The sequence below is a fragment of the Prinia subflava genome, chromosome 1 (genome assembly GCF_021018805.1).
Source record: "Prinia subflava isolate CZ2003 ecotype Zambia chromosome 1, Cam_Psub_1.2, whole genome shotgun sequence".
Classification (NCBI taxonomy): domain Eukaryota; kingdom Metazoa; phylum Chordata; class Aves; order Passeriformes; family Cisticolidae; genus Prinia; species Prinia subflava.
In genome coordinates, this window is record NC_086247.1 from 84,932,735 (window position 1) to 84,959,721 (window position 26,987).

Here is a 26,987-nt window from a genome sequence, read left to right on the forward strand (position 1 = left end):
AACAATAAATTGTAAAAAATATTGCATACAATTGTATGTGTCTTAAAATGCAAAATTTGGGACTCCCAGGCATCAGTTTTCCTATCTCTACCAAGTCATGCTCAAGCCTCAAGGCCAACAAATTTAGTGCTCTCTTTTCAGAAGCACTAAGAAACGTTGCTACCACCAACAGGAGCTGCTCGCCCAGTTAAGTGTTGACCTCCTGCCGAATGGTCTCAGAATGCTCTCTGTTGTTCCCTAAATTGGTGGCTCTGTGCCCACCCAACACTCATTTCTGTTGCAGTCCCTCAAAGCTTAGGTTTCTAATAAGTCAGTCAGCTCAGTCGTGAAACAGGACTGGTAGTTTAGTCAACGTATTAAGAACTGTTCAATCTTCTCTGCTTTATTTAAAAAAAAAATAGAGTGGCAGCTGTCAAACTGTAAAATTTCCTGTGGATAGCTTTTCTAGCTCCTTCAGAGAGAAACAGTAGCTTTCGATATTCCTGCATTATTTCTCTTTAACTAAATTTGCCTTTTTTATTTTCTTCTAGTCCTTCATAGCCTTTCATCCTCATATCTGGCTTACTGCTGATAAGAAGAGGTACCTGCTAACATCACCTGCTTTTTCTAAACAGTTATGTGCATTTATCCTTTCCTTTTCCCTTGTGCACAAGAGGCAAGCTAAAATTCTGGTTTGGTGGGAGACAGCAGCAAGGCTGGATTCCCAGCTGGCCATCTCAAATGAGGTTCCAAGCTCACAAGACTTGAAAGTGTTTCAAACTCAGGCTGCCTGGGTTAAAATTTCCTCTGTGTTTCAGTTGTCCTTACTGAACTTCAGTTCATTCTTTGAATTCTTGAGTCTGCAGAAGGCTTAAAAAAATGTTTGAAGCTCATATTATCCTTTGCGCTGTCGATTTACTGTAGAGGGACTGGGAACATTTGAAGACCCAAGTTAGCTTCTGGCACAGAAAAAGCAACCTGATGAGTTCAGTTTTCTGTGTGTGCAACCTTTGCTCTTTTCTTGCAAGCAAGTTTTTGTAGCCTCTCTGTGTTTTAGAATTACACATGTGGTATTGGAGTCCCAGCTCTTGCATGCGTATTCAGTCACTTTGGGGGTTTCGTAGTGTAACGATGTCATATAAGTACTTGGGGGAAACATATCTCTGAGAACTACAAGTGGGACAACTGGTAGCACTACAGCATCTGAAGATCTCCTGAATGACTCCTGTATTGGCAAGCTAGAAGTTTGGTTTCCGTTACTCCTCAGAACCACAAACCTTTTTCCCTTCTGCTTTTCCCATCATTCATACAGTCATCCTTGCTACAGCTTTACAGTGTTGCTAAAATGGCTTTGAAACATAGACTGACACCTTTAAGTTGTAAAAAGAAAGAATAAAATTAATAGGTGGTGTAGACTGGAGATGAATGGATAATTTTGTTATATGTTTCTCTGGTAAAAAGTACAGTGGAGAGTCCAAAATTGGAAGATGCTATTTTAAAGTTTCTGTCAGCCATTGTGATAGTTGATGGCTGAAATTGTCCTTCATTTTTATGTCTTAAGTCTTCCCATCCATTTTCCTTTAGAGCAATGCTGGGGCTTTGTTAGTGGCAGCTAGAATTCCAGCAAGTCAGTCTCTGGTATTAAGAATAGAGTGGGAGTGGAATGCATTTATGTTGTAACAGAATAATAACATTTTCCTGAGAGAAATTGCAAGGCCTTGTTGAGACTTTCTTTAACACATTTCTGTCAAAAGCAGTGGAAAGGCATTGTATTTGTGCTTCAATATGCTAAATAAGAGGTATTTTAGACTTAAGAATGTTATGTTTCACTTGATTAGCCTAATAGTTGCAACCTGCAGTTACATGGTGCATTAGCTTTCAGTGCTGTATAATAGGACTGGCAGCATGGTGTCCCAAAAACTGTAATTGCGTGGGCTGCTGAACAGTTGTAGAGAAAGCTACACAAAAATTCTATTCTAGACAGGATTTTTTCATTTTGAAATGAATTTCACAACAAATTCACAGTTGGATGCCAGTGCTTGTATTTCCACTGAATCATACTCAAGAAAAGTAATACTTTGCTTCAGCAAAGCCTGCCACAAACAGTACAGTGATATAAATCAGAAATTGGATATTTTTTAATTGTAACTTTTCAAAATATAGAACTGTTATTAACTATGCCTGCAGGTCCTGACATTCCGATATGTTTGGCTTTGTCTCCACATCCAAAAATTAAATCCTTCACAAATAAGACAAAAAGAAGGGCTGGGGGGAAATACTCTTTTTACTTATGTTCTATTTGTGGTAGGAAACTGACCCCCAAACAACAACGATTGTCATAAAACCACATATTTCATAGCTTGGTTAGAGCAAACCTTTACACAGTGACCTTTAATTTCCAGCCTAACTTCACTGATGATCAGTTCATTTATTTCTTCCGTCCTTTTCCTTCCGTCCTTTTCCTTCCGTCCTTCCTTTTCCTTCCGTCCTCCCTTTTCCTTCCGTCCTCCCTTTTCCTTCCGTCCTCCCTTTTCCTTCCGTCCTCCCTTTTCCTTCCGTCCTCCCTTTTCCTTCCATCCTCCCTTTTCCTTCCGTCCTCCCTTTTCCTTCCGTCCTCCCTTTTCCTTCCGTCCTTCCTTTTCCTTCCGTCCTTCCTTTTCCTTCCGTCCTTCCTTTTCCTTCCTGCCATGTTGTTCTTCACCTTGCATAGTTCTCCCTTCTTTCTCTGTCTGGTCCCACCAACTGGCATTTGTGCAATTGCATGTTCTTTCTCTTTTTGGCTTGTTTAGCTTACCAAGACATGGTCTTTCAGGTTATTAAATACTGCAGTTAAGGCAACTGCAGTTTCATATACATAGACTGTCTCTAAATTGCATAGCTTTGCACAGTTTGTGCTGAATTATTTGCTCTTAAATTGTAAAACCCGTCCAAGAAACTGAGGAAATATTTGTGCTGGTACTGAGCTCCCTGATCCTGTAGTCATTTCAGGACTGAGCCTGCTGTGAAAGGTTAGGAACAACCAATTATTTCTTGCAATCTCAGCAGCACTAATCTCTTTTGAGTTCTTAGCTCGCCCATTCGTCCTTGTGTGTGGTACAAGGATGGAAGATAAAATATGTCTGCTTATGCCCTTTCATTGAGGTTTAAGTTAACAATTTCATCATGCAGCTGGGATAGGCTAACAATATGCAATGCTAAACTACTCTTACTTCATTTTTACCATAGCTTCCATCTCCATTCCGTTTACTGAATAAATTCTGAGCTCTGACATAATCATTTTATCTTAGCTGAGAACCATCAGACAATGGTATTCAACACCTAGCACTAATCTTGCTGATATTAATACTTCATGCTTTTAGAAATTAACAGTACATAGTTATAACTGTAATGGCAACTTGGTAACTAACTCTTCATGAAATATGTTATGGAAAGTTTCTGCAGATGCAGTGATAGGCAACTTTTACTAGCACAGTCAAAAGCTGTTTAATTTGGGTGCTTACAGCAGCAGACAGAATTAGCAGCTCCTACCCTGGGCCAAGTTGCATGAATGCATGAGAAGAGGCACACTTCCTCAGGAGTTTAGGTAGGATAGGTGGCAAATGAGGATTCTTCCTTGGAGCCACATCACCCTCTTACACAACCCACTTCAGTCTCTATCCACTCCAGATTTTCACTCACCTCCTTGATAACACTTCTTCCCAGCTTATCCTGCTGGCCACCTCTACAGGAGACACACATGCCCTCTCTGTTTGACATGGCAGTCCCCTCTCTGTGCTTTCCTTATGGCTCCCCAGCAGTAGCAGGGTTTGAGTGAGATACTTTGTTAGGCAATACTCGGGCCAAACAAATGCTGCTTAGGTCACAACTGAAATTTTGATTGGCTGAGAATGTGCCATGGCAGTGTTCAGGTATCCCTAGAGAAGGGAGACTGTCAGAGTCTTAATCTTGTGCAGCATTTGTGCAAAAGCAAAATTACTGTTTCCACATGAAAGATCCTACTGTCACAAGATGAGGCTGGTAGGCAGCCAAAGCTGAATACCACATAGGATTGCAGACCAAAAGCAACACTTTGCCCCCTGAGGTTAACTGTAAAACAGCTCCCAAATTAATCCTGTACCTCTTGATGTGATTTGCATACCATTGTTCAGTGTCTGGTCAAGTTGTATTTGCTTCTGGGGTGTGATAGAGTTTCTGACCTCTGTGATATGAAGCGTGCAGAAACTAGGGCAGAGTGAAGTAAAAGAAGGAAAACAGTAGAAGAGGAAAAAGGAAGGGGGTGTTGCATTTCCACATATACCTGTGATCTTTTGGTGTGGTTCAAGTATTGGTGTGTAACGTTCTTGCTTTGTTTTGCAAGGTTACAGGACAGAAGAAAAAAAGTCAGTTTCTTAAAATTTCTGGTGGTACTTTATTCCTCCTGCACTACCTTGCTAAGATGAAAGAAATTTTAAGTTGGCAACCTGATATACAATATTGTTTGACTTGTCTTTGGTTTAGTTTATATGGAAAAAAAACTACTGAGTTTTTTGAGGGAACAGTAAAGGTAAAGAGAAAAGGCACTGGAGATGTTTTCAAATGTGTGGAGAAAGGCATGTATTTTTCTAACCTCCAGGCTGCATCCCTTGCACATCCTAGATGTTTGTTCCTCATGCAAGACAGTCCTGTCGTCCTTGTGTCCTGTTTTTATAAAAATTTTATCCATAATTGTCTAACAAAGAAAAGTGTCACCTTTTTAGTTCTTGAGGCAAGTTGTGGGATCAATGGTTAGAGATATGAGCATGACTGAGGTGGCAGTAGTGAGATACTACCCTTCTCACAGAATAGCTCATTTTGATGATCTTGGGTAACCCCTTTTAAAGCTGTCTTTTGTAGCAGGACTACGTTTCTGCATCAGTGTTATCTGAGGAAAGGTGGAGCAAGTAAGATGAACTGATTAAAGGTTCACTTTGTAATTTTTATAGCATTAGCCTTAATCACTGTGATCTCTGAGCTGGTCTCACTAGTCTTTGTCGATGATTCTTGTGTTTTACTGTTGATTGAATACATTGAAGGGAGGGATGGGGTCTCTAATTGCACTTTCTCTAATTCGTAATAGACTAATCAAAATCAGAAGGTGAGGTCAGGTGGATCACTAACCCTCTCGTATTACCTCGTTTTAGATTTTAGACAACTGGAGTACAGGCTGGGAAAGTTACACAATTACAGCAGCAGAGAGTACTAACTAACTAGGACTGCCTGTCCTAACTAAAGCACACGCTGCTGGATGTTCTTCTGTTTAGAATTCACTTCCTAGTGTAAATTGACAAACGTTTCATAAGCTTGGAAAGAAAATGCTTATTTGACTTCTCCACCTTCCCCAAAAGGAAATTTCTACTAAGGCATGACATCTCCTATAAACTGCCATGAGTAATATATTCTGAACTGCTTTCAGATAAACAAGAGACCTTGCTATTCCTATCTGTGATAATTCACAGATAGAGAAGACGATAAAGTAGTAAGGTCTTGAAGACTGTAATACAAACAAAACCTCTTGTCTTTGTTCTTTAGAACTTAGCAAACTGTGGTGCATGTTCTCTGCCGTGGTGTGTGTATTCTAGCAAAACATCCAGAATGTATTTTTAAATAATACTAGTTTTTTATTAAATTGCAAAGTTGATAAAATTATGTTGCTAGAGAAGAATGCTAAAACAGGAACCTACTGGCTTTTCTTAACCTTCTGCTGTAAGGAAATGTGCCTTTCTCCATTTGATTTGAAAAAGGAAATAGACTGGTGGTGTGGCTGTGGAACTTTCTCTTTCTGCCTCTGATTGCAAAAGTAGTATTAAAAAATGAAAATAAAAAGTACAGTACTAAACAGCAGAATATTATGGTGGTGTTGAGACAACAGAATGAAAGTAACTCGTTTGTTTCTTTTGTTTCAGGTGTCAGAAACTACTTGAAAGAAGCATTAGTGAATATCATTGCTGTGCATGCAGAGGTGAGGAGAAACTTCAGATCGTTTCATGCTTATATTCATATGATTTCAGTGTACTTTTCCTGGTAAATCCTGGCTTTCACCAGGATTTTTCCCCTTTTATTGAAGTGTCTTTATTATAGATGTGTTTTAGATTAGGTTTAGCCAACCTGTTATGCAACTGATAACTTTTTTTTTTATGGGCAGAAGGAGATGAGTAGTTCCTGTTTATCCTCTCTAACACTCCATTACACCTTTTTGTCTCCATTATCTGATAAAGAAGAAAGCCAAATTCTAAAGTGGAATTCCCCCTTTCCATGCAGATAATATATAGATATATTGCCAGTTATGATGCTCTCTTTCTCCGATTATCTTTATTTTTCCAAAACATCTAAACTAACTAACACCTAAACTAACTTCTGTTTCACCTTGAAAGAAGGTTGAGCATGTTGAACACATGCCACTCAGAGTGAAAAGCCAATATATATCAGTCTTCCACATACAATGGAAATACGAAAGCTAAACCTAGAAAGTTTTATAGTCTTTGTACTGCATAAATACTGCTTGAAATACCTAAGTAGGTGATGGCTACCTAGGCTGGGGAGTGCATGTTCAAACATTGCTTATAACATAATAAGCTTGGAGGGGCTGCAATTATTTAGCTTTTTGGGATTATAGGCAGGAATATTCAAAGGTTCTTTAAGTTAGAGCCTTTGTTTTACATAATCGCTCCTTGCAATCAAAAAGAGTGTTAGTAAATTACTGTTGCTCCTGGTAGAAGCATTAGTAGTAATATTACTCTTACCTTCCAAAACACCACAAGTATGGCTGCTCTCCCTTTTCCCTGTGATGGAAATGTACTGAGATTCACTCGAGGCTTTTACTTATCTTTTTCCGTCTTAAAATACAAGGATTCATATAAATTAAAATATTTTCAGGAAATTCAAATTTGACTTGCATTCTTTTTGCTACAATTTTGGTGTTAAATTATAGCAGAAACACTTTCACAGAAGCATTGTGGTTTTACCAAATGCTTCCAAATGAGGGAATAAGAAACACTAAATACATACACAAACATGATATCAATTTTTAATATTGTTTTCCAGTGTAGTGGGAATTGATTAAAACAGAAATTAGAGGTTTTGCTTTAAAAAAATCAAAAGCATTTGTGACTTATTGAGCTAGGCTTGTAAACATGCATATTTGTTAAAATGCTGCAGCAGGAAGGTGCATTGCTGTGCTCTCTTCACTGAGACTGATACTGATTCTGGCCTAAATAGCATTGCCTCATAGATTTCTAGATGTGAAATACTACAGAAATATGAGAATGTGTGTCAAGACAAAATTCCCATTTCCACTGGTGAAATTCTGTTAAGCTGGGTCACAGCTTAAGTTTAGTTAGCAAGGCAGCAAGTTTCTGTAGTTTGAAACAGTAAAAATTAACCATCAGATGAGCAGCAAGGATAGATTGAAATGGAAAGAAAATTGTTTCTCTACCTTTGAATTCAAATTTAGCTGAAATCAAAATAAGGGCTTCTTATTGCAAATCTGTGATGATTAACCCTTGCTGAGAATTATTTTTCCTGGATTCTGTAAAGTAACTTGAAGAGTGCTCCTTGCCGGCAGAAATATTCTCTTTTTAGTAGATCATCTTTGGGCGTGTTCCTGGTATGTGTGTGTTGAATTGGTCAGCAGTGTTTGGTGCTGAGTAAGAGAACCCTTTTCCAGCACTGTTAACAGCTGGAAGCTGACATTTATGGGGTCAGGGTACTTGGCCTGTGGTGCAGACCTGCCTCCTGGGATTCCTGCTACACAATTCTTTATTTAAATCACTGAAAACTCTGTAGAATCTTTCTTTGGTTTTTTCTCTTGTTTATTTTTACACATATGTATTATATCTTCTATCAGGTACTAAATTTCCTTGTCAGACATGGCATCTAAACTTTGCGTAAAAGCAAAGGTATTCCAGCAAACCAATTCACTACTGAATTCTTTAGACTATTTCAAAGCAGAAACTGGGGAAGTGTTTCAAAACTTTATACATTTCATTTTCCTTCTTGTACCACTCCAGTCACATACTTCAGCTTACATACACCATTCCAGCTTCTTGTGGCATCTCCTGTCCAAGCCCTGTGCAGTTTAATGAAGCTTCATCATCACCTTCAAGGTTTGACACAAGTTTGGTGTGTCAAACCTATAATCTCACTTCTCCTATATTCCAGCCTCTTGGCCTGCATTTTCCCAAATTCTGTACAGAAAAATCATGCTTTCTGTTTTTTTTAAATCCCCAACAATTTCTCAGTTCTGTAAAGCTCCCTTTAAGGAAGATTGGTCTCTTCATACTTTGCTTCAAGCATAGATTTAATAATTTTGTATTGCAGTTACTATTCTGAATGTGCCTTTTAACTTTTACTGAATGTAACTTTTAACAGTTACACAGATAAGTGGTTAGAAAGATGGTCTTGATGCTTGGGAAAACCAGTAAGGTTTAATTTTTTTTCCAGGTAACTAATAAATGGCAGCAGTGGCAGAGTCTAAACAAAAGTCCATTGACACCCTCATACTCACACAGACAGTCAAATGTTTATCTCTGCCAAAGGGTATAATGACACTAGCCAGTCAACAATGGTCAAATATAAAGGGGTCTAGAAGAAACAGCAAAATATATGGGTGAAAAGTGGCTGAATGTGTAACTGTGTCAGTCAGACACACAATTCTGAATTCAAGGTGCTATCTACAAGACAATGGTCTATCTACAGCCACCTGACTACCTGCATCCATCAGCCAAAAGCACAAATTTGGGAGTTTGGCTGCCTTTTGGTATAGCAAGAGGGTTATCACAAATCACATAGCCAAATTTGCTATTAACAGAGGGGATTGGTTGAAGTGAAGGGCAAACATCAAAAGATATCCTTCGTATTCTGGTTTCTTTTGAATTTTTTGTACATTGATAAAAATGAAGGAGACCTTTCAGGCAAAAAGATTTATGTTTTTTATTGAAATGTTAGTATTGAAAATATTTCTGTTAATGCAGGTGTTGTGCTCATGGTTCTTCTTTCATAAAACTTAGGTGTTTACCATTTCCAAAGACTTGGTTCCTCGAGTAATGTCGAGGGTTGTAGAAGCAGTCTCTGAAGAACTGAGTCGACTGATGCAGTGTGTTTCATCCTTCAGCAAAAATGGAGCTTTACAGGTACCTGAATACTTTGTACTGTCAAACATCTGAATCTAGAAAACAGAGAATAACAGACAGAGGTATAATCTGGATATTTGTTTGATTTATTGTAGCAGTGAACGCAAGGAGATAAAAATTACTAGTTTACAACCTATTTCAGATTTATGGATGAATATCCTTTGGGATACTGGTTCTTGGGTTTGATTATATTTTTGGGTTATATTTGTGTTAGACAGCATTAAAAGGCTACTTGTATCCTATGAGATAAGAAGCATCGTAATTGTATCTCTTTGAAATGTTGTCAAATACTCTGTCCTGACATAAAAAATCACTTTAAAAGAAAAAAAAACAGTGTATTGATATTTTGAGGTTAAAAAATCCCTAAAACAGTATTCAGTAGGACCTTGTAAGACTTTGCTGGACTAGGCATTTGTTTGTTATACTCTCTGCAATACCTTGTTGTTGTAATATGGACAGAATAGCTTTGCTGTCTTTATTTACAGCTGGAGTGGTAGTTGTGCTTGCTATTGGGTAAGCTTTAAAGGACTCTAAGAAAAACACCTTTTTTAAAAAAATCCATTAGAGTCAGATTGCTATGCCTGTAACAGAAAAAGAACAAACTCCCTATTTTCATTGTACATGACATCATTCTTGCATTATGATGGGAAAATAATTATCCAGTTGTAAGCCTTATTTTCCAATTATTGCTAGTAATGGCATTGGACAGAGAATTAGTATAGGAAGGTCACAGCCAAGTAAGATTGACTCCATATTTAAACCAAATCCATGAATGACAACGAAGCTACTCCAATATCCCTTTTGTCTGATTAAACAACCCACTGCAGGGACTTGCTGCCTAAACCCATAATTGAAAGGCTTTTCTCTCCATACTGTAAGTTTGTCAGTCATGGTCATTTTCTGTTCCTCTGAACATGGAAAATCCTGTCTGACAGACAGCAGCAGTGTGAGAGTCACCCAAGCCTTGTTAGGCTGTACAAAAAATTCTAATTCGAGCCTCACTCTGTATTCCCAGGTCCCAGGACCCACAGTTTTGCAGGGCTCGCCTTTCCACCAGATTTACTTAGGTTGTGGTATTTGAGAATGGGGTACTGGTACCTCCTAAAATGTAGAAAACCTCCAGGATCTTAGAAATAGGACTTCAGAAAGTCCACAACTCTTGAGCTTGAAGCACTATACAAAAAGAGGTAAAATATTCTGTGTTGAGAAAAGCATTTCTTGTGAGTATAAAATTTGGGGTGGCTATGCTATATTTTGTGCCAGAAAGTTCTGTCTCTAAAAAAGCATAAATTTTAGCTTCCTGCATAGAGGAGGGATGAGGGAGATACCTAAAAGCTAAAGGCTTTCCTTAGAAGTGGAATTAGTTGTCTGTGTTGTATTGTTAAAAGTTTTGGTTTGGAAGAGTAATATCATTAGTTGTGTCTAAATGCAGATCAGTTACTGTAATGTCTAACTGGATTAAATTTCATCTTTATGCTTAAAAGAACAGAATGTAAATTTTTATGAAGTTCACTTTGTATTTGTGAATGAAATTACTTAATGATCCCTTGCAGAATATTTCTATTTCATATAAAAGTTGTGAAGATAATGATTGCTTTTCAAAGACCAAAGGATGGTCTATGAAGTTTGTTTAGTTTTTGAGTTCAGTCTCCTCCACAGTTTGCCTAAGTGAAAATTAATACCTGGGCCCACCGTACAGTGCAGGAGTAAAATCCCCAAGCTCTTGTGCCCCAGGTGACACAAAAGAAACAAAGTACAATCATTCTACTTCCTCATCTGATGGAAAAAAATAAATTCACCAGAAGAACCAAGCATAAAACGTGTATTGACAGATTTTTGTACTTTTGTGTTTCCTTCCTCCCTGGCTGAGCAGTGCTGTGAGAAGTTAAGCTCACTGTATTTCAATTTAAAAAAAGAAGAAAAAAGATTGCATCCTTCTATCTTTCTATCACAGTACAGAAAAGGTGAAACAGAATTGAAGATTTATTACTGTTACCAAGAGACAAACCAGTGTTTTTAACTACTACACAGTGACCATGTAAACAGTTTGACTTGAATCAAAAGTATGAAATTGTTCCTTTGAGCAGTCTCCTGACAGAGCATCATGGCAACAAAGAATACAGGAAATAAACTTAAAAGCCAAGGATGCTCACAGGGGCAGCGTGCAGTAGTATTTGCCTCTCAAGAAGGTGAAGCTTTGGAATACTTGTATACACTTGGTGAAGGGAATTGTTTCAATTGTTTCATTGTTTCAATATTTGTGTTTCTATCTTTAGGCAAAACTTGAAATCTGTGCATTGAGGGATACCGTGGCCATATACCTAACACCTGAAAGCAAGTAAGATGTGCTGTAATGTCACTTTTTGAAGTGTAATGGAATCCTTGGTAAACATGCAAAAACACATAATGTAAATTTAGAATGAGGGAATTTTGCTTCAAATAGAATATGTGATCTACTGTGTAAATATAGAAAAAAACAGATGCCTAGCAAGATTTTACCAGTTGAAAGAAAATAGTTACTTTTTTGTTGTTTTTACTTGAACTTTTAAACACAAATATTTGCCACCAAAACCAGACTGTACAACTTACAAGCAGCAGTACAGCTGGTGAAGATAATTATGCGGAAGCCAGAGACAAGCAGATCTTGATGAGTTTTATCTAGATTTTTATGGCAATCTTATAAAGCATAAAACAAATAACCTGCCAGATGCATCTACAGATGAGTCTACACATCCAGATACTGGCAGGGTCCCCTTATAGGGATATGGAGAATTAGGGCTCTCCATAGGCTTATATAATACCCTGCTCCTTCTCCACACACCTAATCAGGGAAAGGGAATTCAGCTTCCCACTGTCTCCTAGAATCAACACCTTCAAAAGGCTTTCAGCAATTTATCATTTCTCACTGAGGCAAGACCAAAGATAAATAGTGTGGGGGCCACTCACACACATTAATATAAAGGGAGAAGGAAAAGTATTAGCACCATCAGTGGTTGATGCAGCCAAGGCATGTAAAAACAGGCTGTGGTAGCTGTCAGCAGTTTTGAGTAAAGTTGATTGATTGAAATTTCTATTTAAAAATTATGGGTTTTAAATAGAATTAAATTCTATTTTATGGTGAGAATTATGGTGAGGATTGGATATGGGCAGATTCATTAATTATTTAAATTACCTTCACTTCTTTTAAGATTGGCATTACATGTCCCTACAGGTGGCAATTTGCTCATCTTACCAAATGGTAAGGTCTTAATGTGTCTTGATAGAGTTATATGTAGTGTCACTGGTGTCACTGCATTCCAGTTCAGAGTACTCACCTCCCTATTCTGAGTGTCTGACAAAGGCCTCTAAAAGAAAACTACTTGGCACTGGCTTAGGTTAGATAAAATTATATTGTCTGTAATAGGGCAAAGCACACTGAACCCTGAAAGCTGGAGCTTCATAGGGTCTTTTCATCCCTGGACTTGTTACTAGTAGTAGTTACCACAAGTCACCATATTAATCTTTTGCTGACAAGATTCTACCTATCTGTAGATAGGTGCTGCATTGTTCCCTCATTTCTGTTCCACATCTGTTGCCCAGAGTGGGGTGGGAACCCCTTCTTTGGAGTAACTCAAAACTTGACTGGATAATGGCCCAAAGAAACATCTTCTAACCTTGAAATCAGCCCTACTTTCAGATCAAGGTTGGACCTGAAGTCCCTCCCAACCTAAATTATTCTGTGTCTTTGTTACCACAATGCAAACCCACTGTAGTACTCTTTGTAGGCACCCTTCTGTAAGGCAGAATGCAGTGGCCTTGTCTACGAAGCACAGAGAGACAAAATCAATGTTTTATCTGTTCTTCATACACCTATGGTCACTTAGTTTTAGGCAGAAGAGAAGGCAGGCTGGCCACTACCTGTTAATTTCTGAACAGTCTAGGACGTAGGACGTAACAGTCTTCAGTAAGCTGCTGATTTAACATTTCCTGTTGATGTATGATGTCCATCACATTAGGAGTGTCAAGACACCTGCTTGACCCTATGACTATTTTACATTCAATTTGCATATGGATGTCAAGTCTCAGGTAAATATTTTGTCAATTTATTGAAAAAAAGAAAGGATAAAATATAGCATCCCTCCGTAGGATTTATAGAGAGAAACTGTAAATGGCAAGTCTTGTACTAGCAGAATATGAGTATTTTTGTTTTCCTTGCAGATCAAGCTTTAAGCAAGCTTTGGAAGCCTTGCCTCAGCTCTCAAGTGGAACTGACAGAAAGTGAGTACAATGCACCCTCTTGTTTCCTTTTATGGTTTTTGGAGCTATAAAAGCTCCAAAAACCTCTTTTGCTTTTTACTCTTGTAAGAAAACTTGTTATAAAAGGGTTAACTTTCACTGTATTTGGCCCTTCTGAATTACAGAGTAGAAGCCTTTTTAAACAGTCAAGAATAAGCTCAGTCCTTGCCTTGTTCATGGCCAGTTAAATTCCCTAGAAGAGCCAACGGCTTTGTGAGAAACCCTGCTTGCCCATCCTAGTCTTATCAGTTCAGTTTAACTTTGTACTTGTCTTGTAGTATCAGTCTATTGTAGGGTTCCTTGTTAATTTTAAGGTTCCTGTGAGTTCCAGTGTATTGTTTTACTGAATTTAGTGGCAATAAAAAAAAAGTCCAAGAACAAAGTTCAGGCTTTTGCAAGTTGATACATGGGGAACTCCTAAAGCTGGCATGTTTCCTTTTAAAAAGAGGCTCTTTCTTAACATCAGAAGGAGGAATTTTGGGGTCTTCCTTTTCCAACAACCTTTGCTACATCCAGCCTGGTATTTGATAGTCTATTTTACAGCCACCGTTCAATAAAGAGTAAAACTAGGACAGATTTGTAATGAGTAGTGTTAAGTATAGATGGTTTGAACTAGAGATTGGTTTCATTGTACTTTCCTGCATCAAATCAGTTTGCACTTAGCAGTCAGAATTTAGAATATTTTGTAGACACATAAAGAGACTGTGCAGCTCATGGTCTGTGGTCTGTGCCTTCTTCCAGATGTCCTCTGTCTATGCAGTCAAACCTGCTCTTTGCTAGCCACAAGTCTCAAGATACCTCATCTTACTTAGCTCTTGTGCTTTATTAAAGTTAGAAATCAGTTTTGAGTAAGGAGAGATCTTTTAACTCAAATTTTCCAAAACACCTGTAAAGTTTTTTTTCACTTAGTCACAAGCATCTGAGCCTTATGAGACAGTGAGAACCAAGAACTGCATCATTATTACATCTGCCTCAGCATTCTGGGCCCCAGACAGTGCAGAACTTGTTCTGTTTCCCAGGTCACTACATGGCGATTGTCGTTGTTCCAGGCAGCGCGTTGTAATCTACACGTGTTTGTGCAAAAGAACACGTTGGTGCTCTGAGAGCTGTTTATGTGTGTTCATTTACAATCACTACTGGGATGCTAAATGATTCATGTGGATGTGATCGTTTTCCAGAGGACCCACTGAGGAAGCAGATACTGATTTTTTGTTTGAAGTTGCTATTCTTGGGCTAGTTTGTTTTTTTAACACACAGTGTGATTTTTTTTTTCTGGGTTTGGTTTTTTTTTTCTGGCTGCTCAATAATGCAGCGGGCCAAAAAGTTCAGGTGATACATGTCTGCCCTATATGGCTTCGTTTTGAAGTAGGGCAGAAAGTTCAGAAATCATGTTATTCCCTAGATTAAGGAGAAATAAAACACCCAGCCAAGACTGTAAAACAACTTAATGCATCTCCACTGTTATGGTCAATATTTTCTACAACAGGCCCATCAACACTATTTCTCCTACACCTGTAGTTTGTGGGTTATAATAAACAGTGTCCACTGCACCAGTTACTTTCTTGACAGCCTGTAGTGTAAATTAACTATTGTTATGTCCCCAAATGAACTCATACACAGTTTAAATATTAGAGACAAAACAATATGATTGGAGTGAAATAATGTTTCTGCTAGAACAGTCATACTATCACTGATCTTTCAGTCGTGATACTTAAAGAGAAATCTACAAATACCTTCCAAAGACAAGGCTGAGAACTGAAATTTGCAATTCAGCTACACATGAAAAGCAGACAGTATACCTCAAGTCACAGACAGAATAATCAAAACCTGCGGTAATTGTTCCCTTTTCAGAATCTCCTAAAGTTGTAACTGTTTTCCCTTTACAGGTTACTAGAAGAGCTGCTGAACAAATTCAAAAGCAGCATGCACTTGCAGCTGACCTGTTTTCAAGCTTCTTCATCAGCCATGATGAAAACATAGACATCAACACAGTGCAGATAAATGTGCTTAAACGTGCATTTTTTGGGGACTACTTCAATTCCTTTGAGCACCCTAAAAAAACTAAAAATAATTCCAGTGGAAAATAAATTGAGACAACTTTTTCAGTAATGTTAGGGGGTGTCCTGCTGAGACTTTTGTTCCTACATACTTTGATAAAATGGTTTTCTGTCTACTGTATTTCACTCTGTGGAGGGAATTAAGTCAATTTTGTTTACATGCACTTGTTCGTGAAGAAATATTCATTGTTGTTCTGCAGTCTCAGTTTCACTTGCTAAAAATACATTGCAATGTATTTTTAGCAAATGTCAGCTTAAATTTGAGTATTACTCATGTTGTTCAGTGTATTAATCTTAATTTCTAGGTAGAAATTAGTAGAGTGATACTCAACAGATTGGAAGGCACAAATTCTATAAACCATCAAAAAGTATGTAATAAGCATTGCCCCCTAGAGCTGACCAATAAATGTCCAGATACTGTATTAAGTACACTGCTTCTCTTGCATTTAAAAATGGTAACTTTCTTTTTTCTGTGCTCATCTACGGTTTTGGTGTTTGTAAGTCTGATTTCTTGGGAGCTTTTATTTTCGTACTTATTTTTAATTAAACATGTTACTGCCTCTCATGTTTCTCCCCCCCTTCTAATTTGAGTATTGATGGTAACCTCCATATCTGAAATAAGATCTGCTTTCATTGGCAATTAACAGAAAAGCCCTCCGAGTTTATAAGATTAGTAGAAAAAACGTACAAGTAAAATATTCTTTGGTGTTAAAGAGTAGAATAGTTAATAGCTTCTCATGTAGTAAGAAGGAGCTCAATATGTCATTTGTTGTGCCTCTTCCTGCTTACTCTTCTTATATTTTCTTGCTTTTTCAGACTTACTACCACTGTCTTCCTCTTGTTAGTCAATCCTCTTTTCCTCTTTTCACCACTAGTTATTGGATTTGTATGGGGGGAAATAGGGATTCAGGAGAGAAAAACAGGTTAGCTGCCATTGTTTTGTGGGTAACAAATGGATTTAATTTTATAACTGATATCATGACTTGGAATTAAATAATGCAGTAATAATATATTCTTTCTGTAATTAAAGTCATTTTGAGTAAATCGTTTCAGGAATAGTGCATAGTTTTCAAACAATTTCTTAATGTTAGCTCATTTCTTTTGCCAGTTCAATTATGTGCTTTAAAAATGCAGTGTACAATTCCTATAATATGTAATTTTGGAGAAAGTTTGATGCACATTGAGTTGCTTGTTAAAAAGTTCTGTGTAAGTAGTAGCAGCATGTTGAATGGAAGTGTGAGACTTCAAATATATGTTATCATTAAGCATCTGGAGCAATGTCATTTTGTTAAGTGTTGTCCATTCTATGGTGGTCATTGTCTCAACTGCTGGTATTAACTGAAATAGTCATCCAGTTCTGTAAAAGATTTCACTTCAGAATAATAAAATATTAAGAAATATGCTCATAAGCTCTTACTGAATTCCTCACTTTCTGAGAAATGTGATTTCTTTGAATTTTGCCAGTCTACAATTTCTATATTCAAAACAGAAATGTTCTAAGTATTGAAAGCCTATTCCGTTGTCTGTATTGTCTTAACATACATTCAGACATATCTTTATTGTAAGATCATTCTCTTACTCTTTTACTGCAGCTTGTCTTTAAACGTGTTGCTTTGTTGCTTGTCTTTAAAACCTGAAGCCAGATTTTTGTGTAGGTGCTTCTCTGAAGTAACTTACACTTCAGAACATCACATTGACGGCAATGAGAATAATGTGGAAGCGATCAAAATATTCCTTGGATTCCATCTGATATGAAGAAAGTTCACAGTCAAGTCGGAGCACTGCATTTGAATAAATCCACGTTGACTTTAAGGAGTCAGTGAGCATTACGCTGCAACAGGGTATTGGAATCTCTTTGTGTGGAAAGGGGGTTGGGACTGCTGAGGCTTCATAGCCAATGTACAGCAGGCTGCAGTTCCCCTGAAAAGAAGACTGCAAAAAACAAGAAGTGGTCAGTGTGGGTTTTGCAATAGAAAACTGCTAGAAGATAAAATTGGGTTTAAAAAGCGTTGTTGAAAGTGGGAAAAGACAGGGAGACCACACCAGAATACACCATCAGTTACAGCTTGCAGAGAAGAGACATAGCAAGGAAATCAAAGTAGAAGAAGTGAAAGACTCTGACATTTAAAGCAAAGTAAATGCTGAAAACAGTTCAAGGGAAAATAAAGTGAATTATTACGTGAACTTTGAACGTCTAGAAAGATCTAAAATTGATACAAATTGGAAAAAATTGTCATTGAAATAAAAACCTAGAGAGATTTATTTCTTACATAAGTGAAAAATATAGGGAGTAATAAGGCTGTAAAATATATCTGAATAACAGTAAGTAAAGATTTACAGTAAAATTCAACCATAATATGCTCTGTTGAGATATTCAGCCTCTGGAGATGTTGAGGCATTCTTCTATTACTGTATTTTGACATGTATTTTGAATAGTCATGAGTAGTTCAAGAGGTAGGCAAAGAGGAAATAAAAAATTATCAATCAATGTAATTAGGGAACAACACAAAAAAAATATTTTAATCCCCCTGTAAAGTGATGGGAAAAAAATATGGAAAAATAGGAAAAAGTTATTACATATCTGGGGGCTAACTTAATGGAATGGCTCAAATAAGTAGCATGAAAGAATGAAGAAATCCTGTTCCTTCTCACTCACAAAATGTTTTTTTAATTGACATTCTCTAGAAATCATTTATAAAATGTGCTCATAGTGTGTGATTGTCCAAGTTAAACATCTTCCTATAGCTTTTTAAAAGCCACTTGGTTTATTAAAACAGAAAGAACCACAGTCCTGCTATTTTTCATGCCTTGTACTGAGTTTTAAGGATAAGAATAGGCATGAGATGACTGAGGATCAGGCAGGTTGTATTCTGTGTGCTAAACCCCTTGCATCTTCCCAGAACTGTGACCAGTTTAATTTCACTGGAGGGCAACAGAGAAGTTAATAAGAAGCAGTTGTGCTTTGCAGGGGGCTTTTGGCTGCTCCATAACATGTGACTGTTGGCCTTGTAACCAGTCTCTCACCTTTTGTCTAAGCTATTGCATCTCCCTGAAGAGAGAGTACTTTATGGTGAAGGTGAGAGAATTGCTTGTTTGTTAGGGGTTGGTTGGTTTGTTTTCTACCCAGGCAGCCTCTTGCCATCCATAACCAAGGAAACATTTCTGAAGAAATAGCACATTTCCTGCTCTCCTGGTAAGTAGTGAGATGCAGGTAGAACAGGCCTATGAAAACTAATGTAACACTGTACAGAACATGAAGCTGGAAAAAAAGGAAAACTTAATTTTTGCTGTAGTTAAATATGCCCTTATGTATGTTCAGGGAAAAAAATAAGAACTGACTGTTGATATAAAGGTAGAGGTTATAGCAGTATTTTAAAAAATCATGATAGAAGAATTTCATGGAGGTCTTTGACTGCTGAGCCTGACAAGACAAAAAATCCCTCACCTGCAAAAGTCTAACGTTTAGCTCAGCAATGCCCTAGGAAATTTATCATAAAAGTATTCACAAACTCTACTCCTTCTTAACATTGAATGTATTGAAATTCAACTCGTTATGTTATGTTGAAGGTACTGATAGACATTTTCTGTTTCTAATCTAAGAGAAGGTAGAAGATTACAGTTTCCTAGACACAGTTTTGGCCCTGTGAAGAAGGAAGTTTCAAGAATCTTTTGCCGTGGTTGCCATGATCATCATAGACAGTCCTGCACAAGGGATTTATACTTCCAAACCTACTGCCAGACCTCATTTAAGTCAACTCCAGACAACAGCTTTGGATGTGTCCAGCTAAAGTACTCTTAGCAGTGTTTTTCTTGAGGATATTAAATATTGATTGTATCAATGGATGCAAAAACTGATCTTTTATCCAAACAGATCTCTAGACTCACTAGAAATGAGGGGATTTACATGTTTTATGCACTATAAACGTAACTTATTTTGCTTTTATCATAGTATAATATCTATAAAAATTAGAAGAAAAAAGATCTTTAGCCCCATCAGAGTACACTGAAACTGAAAATTGAATGCAGTGCCCCTGCTGAAGCCTGAGATTCAGAATCCACATCTGGATCTTTAACCTTGTAAAGCTTTGGCTCTCTGGATCTGTTTGATGAGGTGCATCTTATCCAGGGATAGAACGAGGATATCTAGCATCTGCAATCTGTTTCTGGTTCTTAGGAACTGTAGTTCCTGCACAGCTTTTAAAATGTTAGCGTTAGTCAGGAGTTAGTAATAGACTCTGATGACTGTCAAAACAAGCCACAGCGTATGCATTGCTGAACTAGTAAGATGCAAATATGATTTGAATTAGTCAGGCTTCCAGATAGGTTGAAATATTTGGGAATTTGTTAAACATGATGATAGACTTCAATTAGGACTTAGGTCCTTGGCATTTCTGGTCTAGCTGTGTAACTGGAGGAGTTCTGGGTGACTACCCTTATCTAAAGATAAAAATAATTGTAACTTGTAAATTCCTTTAAAAGATTTATAGGAGAGAATTTGGTGTATTTACCGTACAAAGATAAAAATATCCTTAGTTACATTTCTGCCTGTCCATACAGTGATACAGAGATGGTTCATTTTACCTGCCATGGGCTCCTTAGCAGTTCTCCTGTTTTTCTGTATCAAACATTAGTACAAGCTGTGCATACACAAGGTTGGCCATAGCTGGAAATGCTTCTCAGTGCTAACACAGGATACTTCTTTCAACATTCTTAAAGACAGCCATAAAAAAGGGAGCTAAATGGTTAATTATAGGCACAAATCATTTTGCAAAAGCTGTGTTACGTGTTAAGAGGTTTTGGCTTCATGTGGTTGACAGGCTGTTTTCTGACTTAGCGTCACTTACTAGAGTTTTTGGGCATGAAATGAAAGGCAAAACTGGGAGTTACAGGGAACACAGTTTCATAAGGGAACACAATAGCCATTTTCTGTCTTCACCTTTTCTAAGTTCTGATTTTATATAGTGCTGCCAAGGGTTAAAGAGGAAATATGTGCAATTCAGTTCCATTTCTCTTGTGCTGTTTTGAGCTGCAGAGATCTAAAAGCTTGTCTTCAATGAAGGTATTAAAAGTGTGTCCAAAATGGTATATTTATTTCAGACCAAGGTGCTTATCATGTAAATTCTATACTCCTTTCAGTATGACATGACAACCCAAGGGGGCTTTCCTTGGGAGAAGCACCAGTGCAACCTTGAAGTCTTTTAAAACAATGTGCCTTGGTGAGTAACTTAAATGCCACAGTTTGTGACATTCATCACTGCATGGAACAGCCTTTTGGAGCAGTAGCGCCAACAGATCTGCTGCAGGATTTTTAGGGGAGCAAATGGGGACTGAGTGGACTTCTTTGTTGTACCCAGTTGCTTCTAGTCTGAACATCCCAGAAGACAACAGTATTCCTTTCCTCTCACAACTCTACTATTTAAAGGTTTATAGTAGGTCTTGTATAACTCTTCTGCAAGCAGCCCTCCTTGAGCTCAAGACTAAGTAAGGGAAATCTTCAGCCAAATTCCTTTTGAATTGGAAAATTTAAACTTGAGGAAAAAGGAGTAAGACAATGGAAAGTGGAATCCAGCCTTATTTGTAACAGATGCTATTAACACATGCTTAGTTTTATAGCCTATTCTGGCAGCCTTTCACCTCTTTCTTTTGAAAAAACTTTTAATATTAAAAGTTCATTGCCAGTCCCAGGCAAAAGTTCACAAGTAAAATGGGCTGATGGTCTCAATACAGCTCATGAAAAATGCATTAAATACAAGTTAAGGATTAAGAATTATCTTTTCCTTTATTCCTGAAGTGGGTTGCAGGTAGAGGAAAGGAGAGCTTTTGCTGCGTGCTTCCGTGCTTTGATGACACCTGTGTGGTGAAATTACTGCAGTTCTGATGTGACTGCAGATAACCAGGGGCTCAGCATAGACTCAAACCTGAAGCCCAGTGTACCCAGTTATTTCTAAATACACAGTGATCTAGAAACAACCATGAGAGGCTTCATTTTGGTGGCCCAGGGTTTCATGCAGTACTGCAATACTAATGCAATAACATTTTTGCAGCCACAGATTCTGCTTTGACCAAGTGGAGCATGTGCCTTGCTTTTCTTGGTTCATAAGCAGATTTTTAGCACAGAATGTCAAATCAGATAATTTATAAATTAAAATTAGCAAAATGAGACAGTTTTCCTCACTGCTCATTACTCATTTTTTCTGATAAATTTCACTCATTTTAACTAGATTGTACTTCTTCTCACAGAGGGGCTTCCCGTTCCATCTTATCTTTTTAGATATTCAGCAGATAATTCAAATTCAAAATGTTAACAGTGCTACTTATTTTTAGAACCTGACATAAATACAGGCAGACATAGGTTTGAAAATAAGTTAGGAGAGACAAGGGAACTCTGAACCATTTGGGTAAAAAATGTTGGTAGACACCTGTTTTAGCTCTCTTTGGTACAGCCTGCACAGGGAAAGGAAATCTCTATCGCTGTCTCTTCAGACATCTCCACCTACTTGTGCTGGAGAACAGGAGAACGTGATGCCTTGGTGCAGAAGGTGAGATGATTCTTTGTAGTAATTAAAAATGCTATAAAACTGAATAGAATGAACCCCAGCAAACTTTTCTATCTCACAAGGATAAAACCTACTCTACATTTTGAAATTTCCAAAATGGGCAGCGCAGCTGGACTAGTTCTGATACAATCTCTGAGGAAGACATCTCTCACTGGCACTTTTATCCTTGTGCTGCAGCACTGCCCAGGTTGACCTTTTTGGGTCATTATTTAAGTGTTGAGTCAAACAGGAAAACTGATTTCTAGCTCATGTGGTCAGTGACAGCTTTACAAACCCAGGTGGTTCATGGATTAGCTCATGGGCAAAATATACCATTTTTCTTAGGGTCCCATATGTGTGAATGTTGAAACTCTTTCTAAACCCTGATAAACTCCACTCTCTGGGGACCCTGTGTGCCCATGCCAATACGTTCTGTGTGAAATGTGGTTTTCTGCTCCTAACCAGACCCACGTCAGTTGTATTAATCCATACTTTAGTCCAGCCTCCTGAATGTACTTGGGATCCACCCCATAGCAAATCAGAACTTGTGTGTCACCTTTTCCAGTACCAATCCCATTGTTTTTGCACCAAGCTTCACAAGCAGATTTTGACACTGAGATGGGATGTAGGGTGCTGTAAGTTGCACTGTGGTATGGAATCCCAATTCCCATGGTTTAACCTGTGCAGGAAAGAACTGGTGGACAAGAAGCTCCAACAATGTCTGCTCACAGCCCAGAAGGCCAACCATGTTCTGGGCTGCATCCAAAGCAGCATGGCCAGCAGGGCAAGGGAGGGAATTCTGCTCCTCTGCTCTGCTCTGCTCTGCCCTGCTCTGCTCTGCTCTGCTCTGGTTGAGGCCCCACCTGCAGTGCTGCACCCGGCTCTGGGGCCTTCAACACGAGAAAGACACGGACCTGTTACAGCAAATCCAGAGGAGGATCACAAAGATCATCAGAGGGCTCCTCTGAGACCAACCCTCTTATGAAGACAGGTTCAGTTGGGATTGTTCAGCCTGGAGGAAAGAAGGGTCTGGTGACACCTTGCAGTACCTAAAGAGGGCCTGCAAGAGAATTGGACATTTTACAAGGATGTGTAGTGGTAGGACAAGGGGGAATGGCTTAAAAATGAATGAGGAGAGGTTTAGATTAGATGTTGGGAGGAAAGTCTTTGCTGTGAGGGTGGTTAGAGACTGGAAGATGTTGCCCAGAGAGGTTTTGGATGCTCCATCCCTGGAAGTGTTCAAGGCCAGGTGGAATGGGGCTTAGACCAACCTGGTCTAGTAAAAACTGCCCCTGACCATGGCAGGGGGCTGGAACTAGATGAGGCCTATGGTCTTTTCTAGCCTAAACATTCTTGATTGAGTCCATGAATTCAAGGTTTCTTTGGTCAGAAAAAAGGAGCCAAGTGGTTTTTTGTTGCTTAAAGTAAGAACTGAAAACAGGTAAAGATCAACATTTCAGTTTTGAGGACTGATGAAGTGCTGCGACTAAGGCTTGTTTAAATATGAACTTCTGACTGCTTCTAACAACTTGTGTAGGTGCCTCTTCATGCAGCTTATGTGCTCTTGAGACACACTTGTGCTTTTCTTATGGTGTTCGGAGTGGATTCTGCTGTGGGACTGAGGAACTGCAAAGCTGGAAGCAACACTTCAATGCATGGCTCTGAGGGGTGTGAGGCTGCTGCATCGCTACCCTGGCCAAGCACTCCACCTTTGCCTCAAATTCATCATCTGTTGCATCAGATCACTGAGCAGATGGTTGCCAGACACAAGGGCTGGCACAAGGAAGAGGGTAGGGACAAAGAATGCATGGTCTAGAGCTGGATGGGTCAAAAGCAGCCCTGCTTGAGGTGGGACAAAGTGCCCAAGGTTCCTCTCCTGGCATGAGATCATCCTTGGTGGCTCCCCTGTGGCCACATGCACTGATGCAAGAGCAGAGACATGAACCTGAAGTACTCCTGGAGCAGAGTCATGGTACGTCTGGGTGGCTCATACGTGACAAGCCGAGCTTGATGCTACAGTGAAAGCAGCAGTGCTCTCACTCCTCTGCCACACTCACACACTATCTATGAATATACTGAAAACTCAATTCACAAATCCAGTGTAGCTTCTTGTGACACTCTCTGACACCTTTGATCTCTGAGTGCAATTAGCAGGGATGACCACCAGAGCTTGTGAAAGCCAGCAGACACCGCCCATTGGCTTCCCCAGCCCCCAGATCGTGTGTGTGGCTCTGGCTGTCTTTACCAGCAGAGCTGTCCCTCCAGGTGTGCCACCATGTCCCCAGGAGATACGGAGCCAGGAGGTGACTCACCCCCAGCAGCCAGCATGTCAGTGCCAGTGGCAGGAATGGAAGTGAGACATTCAAAGCCCTGGGCCTCTGCTCTACCCAGCAGACCGCACCCTCCAGGGTTTCCTGCCTGTGGTGAATTGTGTCAGGTTTTATCTGCAAGACAGGTTTAAAAGCAAAACACAAAGGAAAGAAAAATTAAAGCCCCCAAAAACAAGCAAATAAACAAACAGTAAAACAAACTCAGTTCTCATGAATGAAAAACTACTCAGTCTTCAAAAGCTTTCTCAGCCTTTTGGGTAGCAGCATGTCACTCAACTGAAGAAATGTTGTAGGTTTCCTCTGTTTCTTACGGCCTTCAGTCTGACTAACTCACTTTTACCAGTGATAGTGAGGGATAAACACTCACTGATAAAAACGGTTCCACCTTTCTGGGGAGCCTTTTTATCAGGTTGACCTCTTTGGGAAAAACAGCTCACAGATTTTGGTCTAAGATTGACAGCTCCATTGTGCTACAGAAGTGAAGGGCGAGTCAAACACACACCCCCTCTCCCCCATACATGTCTATATTTAAGAAAAGTAAAACTAATACACTAGGGCTGTAATAATCAGACTTGTACATGACATGGTCAGCCATGACTGACCACATGGTGGTAAACACTCACCTAGAAATATATGTTTGAGGTTTGCTGGGAGATGTTATCTGTATTCATAGTGTCACATCCTCTCTAAGGGAGAGGTTTTCCCAGATCCAAGATGGGGCTGTGTTTGCAGGATCAGTCTGGTTGCTTTAGACATGTTGTTCATTTTTTTTTTGTTTCAGCTTATACAAATACGAGTGAATCTCACTAAATGACTCTCCTTTGAATGTGGCCGATGGCCAATTTGCCATCAAACTTCCTTCCTGTGCTTTTATCATGCTGCAGAGAGCAGAGAGGAGAACAAAGACACAGTGGGCTGGTGGAGCATCATCTGAAGTGACTCACACCACAAAGTGTGGGCTTTTTGGAATGATGGCCCGAGTGTTTATTTCCTTCTATTCTTCATCTTGTTGGGGTTTTTTTCTGTTTTCTTCCCACTTCCCATATCTGCATATTTGTTTGACTTTACATCTACTCAGTTCCTCATATTCCAATAAAACCGAGTTGCTGCCATTTTGTCTGAGTCTTGGAGCTGGTTGGTCCTTTGGGGGTTTGTGTTTCATGTGTTTCACATGGTCTTTTATTGGGAAGAGGGGTTTTTATGTATTTGATTTATTGGAGGGGGGTGATACCTGAGGAGGATTTTGTAGTGGCAATATCTTTTCTTTTTAAAATAATTTACACTTTTCACCAATGTAATATTTCAGCTTAACTTCAACGTAACAAAGGCTTTCTCTCTGGTGAAACAGAACCTGTTTTACACACTCTGTTATATCACATTTGAAATTGTGCTATTTTGGCCCTGGGACATGGTCTGCTCTTCCTGAATACCTGGTAGAAGATTTCACTGCAGCACCCCTGCAAATCTTACCACCTGCCTAAGATTGCACCAAGATGGTTTTTCATCTGCTGTACTGCTCTGCTCTTCCCATAGAGATGAGAGGTAAGGGTTTGACCTACCATGCTTTTAATTTTTCTGTGGAGCCTTTGCCTCAGCAATGCTTTGTGGCAGTGAGTCCACAGGTTAGAAAGAGAGAGCAAGTTTGGGGCTTTTTTACAAGTTTTAGCTCCTGTGCTCATGTGCCATTTAGACTATTATGCAAATCATGCATGGCTTACCATACCCAGTTGCATTGGCTTTCTCCTTGGGAGGAATAGTTTTGCTGCTCATTATGTTATTGAGTACCTCGATATGTACTGAGGGGCCGCCATTCCCACATGGAGCCTTCCCTCAGGAGTATCAGCTGTTCCCAGGCATGGCCACAGCAGCCTGGGCCCACACTCCCCAGTGCATGCCCAATGTCTCCCCATTCTCTCGCTTGCCCAGAGGGCCATGCAGATTGGGCTGCATTTCTGGAGACACTTGTGTTCTCTCATTCCAGAGAATGGGACTCCTTAGCACTTCCCACTCTTCCCGGTGACACTCAAGGGCAGTGGGAGAAAGAGCGGCTAGGACACAAAGGGAGTTCATTGAAGAGACAGAGGGAGTGGAGACTTGGAGAAAAGTGATGGAGATGAGTCAGAAAGCATAAGGAAGAGTGAGTTAGCCAGCAGCACTCAGGGCTGGTGCAGGTCATACCCAGTGAGCAGTCCAGGGACATCTTCCCCCCCTCTGGTTTGGGGAACCAGAACCCTTTGGTGTCCAAGTGGGGTGGCTGATGACGCCCAGGTAGCCAAGCTTTCCCCAGGATGTCATGAGGATGGTGTACTGGCTGGGATTGTAGCTCTGTGCTGTGACAGGGACACAGCCCTCCTGCAGCCTCTGCCTCCCCAGATGTCCCACAGACCCTAAGGAGAAGCAGAGGTGGAATGAGGTTTGATTCTGAATCTGGGGACAGGCAACAAAGAGAGTGACAAGCCTTTTCCTGGGACTGCCCAGAGCCTCCTCAAATGCCCCTCTGGTCTCTGCCTGGCCAGGCTGACCAGGACAGTGCAGTCCCTCGTCACCCCCCAGCAAGTTCAGAGATAAAGACGAAAAGGTCACAAATACATTTCGTGGAAGCCAGCTCAGAATAAAAAGCAACTCTTCATTTCAGGAAACCTCATTTTTCATTTGTAAAACACT

At 39.4% G+C, this 26,987-nt stretch overlaps 1 protein-coding gene across 1 annotated transcript in view; it reads left to right on the top strand.

Annotated features, from left to right (window-relative positions):
• The window catches only part of EXOC2 (exocyst complex component 2), a 127,705-nt gene extending 110,839 nt beyond the window's left edge, over positions 1-16,866 (top strand). Inside the window, exons 24-28 of the mRNA XM_063401340.1 lie at positions 5,901-5,956; positions 9,003-9,125; positions 11,402-11,463; positions 13,323-13,382; positions 15,287-16,866. Of these exons, the coding sequence (XP_063257410.1) occupies positions 5,901-5,956; positions 9,003-9,125; positions 11,402-11,463; positions 13,323-13,382; positions 15,287-15,380 (395 nt within the window). The 3' untranslated portion in view covers positions 15,381-16,866. The remainder of the gene's footprint in view (positions 1-5,900; positions 5,957-9,002; positions 9,126-11,401; positions 11,464-13,322; positions 13,383-15,286) is intronic.
• Positions 16,867-26,987: the final 10,121 nt, after the last annotated feature.